This window comes from Nicotiana sylvestris, chromosome 1 (genome assembly GCF_000393655.2).
Source record: "Nicotiana sylvestris chromosome 1, ASM39365v2, whole genome shotgun sequence".
NCBI classification, from domain to species: Eukaryota; Viridiplantae; Streptophyta; class Magnoliopsida; order Solanales; family Solanaceae; genus Nicotiana; species Nicotiana sylvestris.
The window spans coordinates 36,071,190-36,073,860 of NC_091057.1; the positions used below are offsets into that span (position 1 = coordinate 36,071,190).

General features: G+C 44.2%; 1 protein-coding gene across 1 annotated transcript; it reads right to left on the reverse strand.

Annotated features, from left to right (window-relative positions):
- Positions 1–283: 283 nt before the first annotated feature.
- On the reverse strand, positions 284–2,302 carry LOC138868685 (uncharacterized). The gene is made up of 5 exons (XM_070146253.1): positions 2,107–2,302; positions 1,702–1,857; positions 1,015–1,213; positions 750–858; positions 284–658 (listed from the first exon to the last, which is right to left on the reverse strand). The coding sequence occupies exons 1-5, from the start codon at positions 2,300–2,302 to the stop codon at positions 284–286; spliced, it is 1,035 nt and encodes a 344-aa protein (XP_070002354.1).
- Between the last annotated feature and the right edge of the window lie 369 nt (positions 2,303–2,671).

The window sequence follows — 2,671 nt, forward strand, 5'->3', positions numbered from 1 at the left end:
TTTGAAAAGGTATTGAAGGCTCATATGGTTTATGCATATATCCACATGGACCTTATACAAATAATGACGTCAAATCTTCAATGCAAAAACCACCGACGCAAGTTCTAAGTCATGTGTTGGATAGTTCTTTTCATGATTCTTGAGTTGCCTAGAAGCATAAGCTATGACCTTTCCATGTTGCATTAATACACACCCAAGCCCGATCCTTGAAGCATCGTAATATACCACAAACCCATCATGCCCTCTGGCAGGGTCAACACCGTCATGGTAGTCAATTTTGATTTCAACTCCTGGAAGTTTCACAAGCATCGGACCATTGGAACTTAACCGCTTTATATGTTAATTTAGTTAACGGAGAGGCAAGAGTAGAGAACCCCTCCACAAACTTCCTGTAATATCCTACTAAGCCCAAGAAACTGCGAATCTCTGTTGGAGTTGTAGGTCTAGGCCAATTCTTCACCGCTGCAATCTTTTGAGGATCAACCTTAATTCCTTCTCTAGAGACAACATGACCCAAGAATGTGGCAGATTCAAGCCAAAATTCACATTTCGAAAACTTCGCATACAATTGGTGCTGATGAAGAGTCTGCAGAACTGCCCTGAGATGATCGACATGGTCCTCTCGATGATCGGCATAGAAGGATATCATCAATAAACACTATTATAAAGGAGTCGAGAAAAGTCTTAAAGAGTCAATTCATAAGATCCATGAAAGCTACCGACGCATTTGTTAGCCCAAAAGACATTACTAGAAATTCAAAGTGCCCATACCCTGTCCTGAAAGCTGTTTTCAAAATATCGTGCTCACTGATCTTTAATTGGTGATACACTGAGCGTAAACCAATTTTGGAGAAGTACCTAGCACCCTTTAATTGATCAAACAAATTGTCTATCCTTGGTAGTGGGCACTTATTTTTGATTGTGACTTTGTTGAGCTGTCGTAGTCAATACACATCTGTAGCGATCCATCTTTCTTTCTTATATAGAGAACCGGTGCGCCCCAAGGTGACATACTCGGTCGGATGAAGCCTTTCTTTAGTAAATCCTTCAATTGTTCCTTTAGCTCCTTCAATTCCGCCAGTGCCATTCTGTAAGGTGGAATAAATAAATATAGGTTGCGTGTCTGGCATCATATCAATCCCAAAACAAATCTCCCTGTCTGGTGGGATCCCAAGGAGCTCATCAGGAAAGACATCCAGAAATTCATTCACAACTGCACAGACTCAAGTGTAGGTGCCTCAGCATCGATGTACGTGACCCCGACCAAATGATAGATACACCCCTTGTTAATTATCTTCACGGCCTTAAGGTAAGAAATAAACTTACCTTTTGGCACCATATTATCCCCCTTCCATTTAACGACTGGCTAATTTTGAAATGCAAACCTCATAGTTCTAGTTCGATAATCAAGCTTGGCAAAACACGAATAAAGCCAATCTATTCCCATTATTACATCAAAATAAACCATCCCCAATTCAATGTGATCGACTATGGTGTCCTAACCACGCACCGTGACAACACAATTTCTATAAACCCGCACAGCCAAAATATACTCACCAACTAGAGTAGACACAGAGAACGGCTCATGGAGTTGTTCCAGTTATATCCCAAATTCCATAGCAACATAAGGAGTGACATAGGAAAAAGTGGAACCGAGATCAATAAGAGCTTACACATCATGAGATTGGATAGTCAATATACCTGTGACAATATCTGGAGAAGGCTCTACACTCTGGCAACCACTCATAGAATAGAAACGGATAGGTCCTTCTGAACTCTGTGCACTACCCCTAGATGTACCACGCCTTGCGATTGCGGCAGTGTCGCGAGCTGGAGGGGGTGCTGAAGATGTAGCAGCTGCAGAATTGGATGGTTGTGTTGTGCCCCTACCTATACCCTGGAGGGATGAACGACACTCTCTCTGAATATGACCCCTCAATCCGCACTTGTCACATACAGGTAGGTCCATGTAGCAGATCCCCAAGTGCATATTCCCATACCTAGGGCATGAGGGCTTCTGCTGCTAGAATCTCCCTCCTGAACGGCCTTGCTTGTGAGGTCCCCTATTGCCCTGACTGGGCCTGAAATGACTCCACTACTACTAACTGGGCCCTGACGGTGGTGCACTGGCTGAAGACTGAACAAAAGACTGGGATGGCCCTAATGACTCTCCCTTGAATGTTGACCTACCATCACCAAATGAATCTCCAAGGTTGCCCCTGGACTGGGCCTTACTTCTTCCCTCTCTCTCCATTTTGTTCTTCAAATTATGGTTCTCTGTAGCCTGAGCAAATGACACCATCTTCTCATAGTTCATGTTAGAATTCAAGGCAGTTGTAGCGACCTCATTAATAACCAAGGGGCTAAGTCCCTACACGAACCGGTGCACTCTAGCCTCCGTAGTGGGCAACATGGGAATAACATACTTGGATAGGCGCACGAACTCCATGTGGCACTCCCACACACTCTTACTACCTTGCTTTAGGTTCTCAAACTTAGCAGCACAGGCTGCCTTTGTCTCAGCAGGTAAGAAATGATCCATGAAGGCATCAACAAACTCGTTCCACCTTACTAAAGGGTTCCCTCCTCACGGGAGTCCTCCCATAACTCAAACCAAGAATAGGCCACTCCTTTCAGGTGGTAGGCGGCCAACTCCACTCCTTCTATCTCA

Bases quoted from the DNA above. Each gene is read 5' to 3' on its own strand.
- LOC138868685 (XM_070146253.1), bottom strand. From the start codon at position 2,302: ATGGTGTCATTTGCTCAGGCTACAGAGAACCATAATTTGAAGAACAAA. The intron at 1,858-2,106 runs GTTAGTAGTAGT...CCAATTCTGCAG, and splicing joins TGCACCACCGTCAGGGCCCA to CTGCTACATCTTCAGCACCC. The intron at 1,214-1,701 runs GTATATTGACTA...GAGTCTGTGCAG, and splicing joins TTCTCCAGATATTGTCACAG to TTGTGAATGAATTTCTGGAT.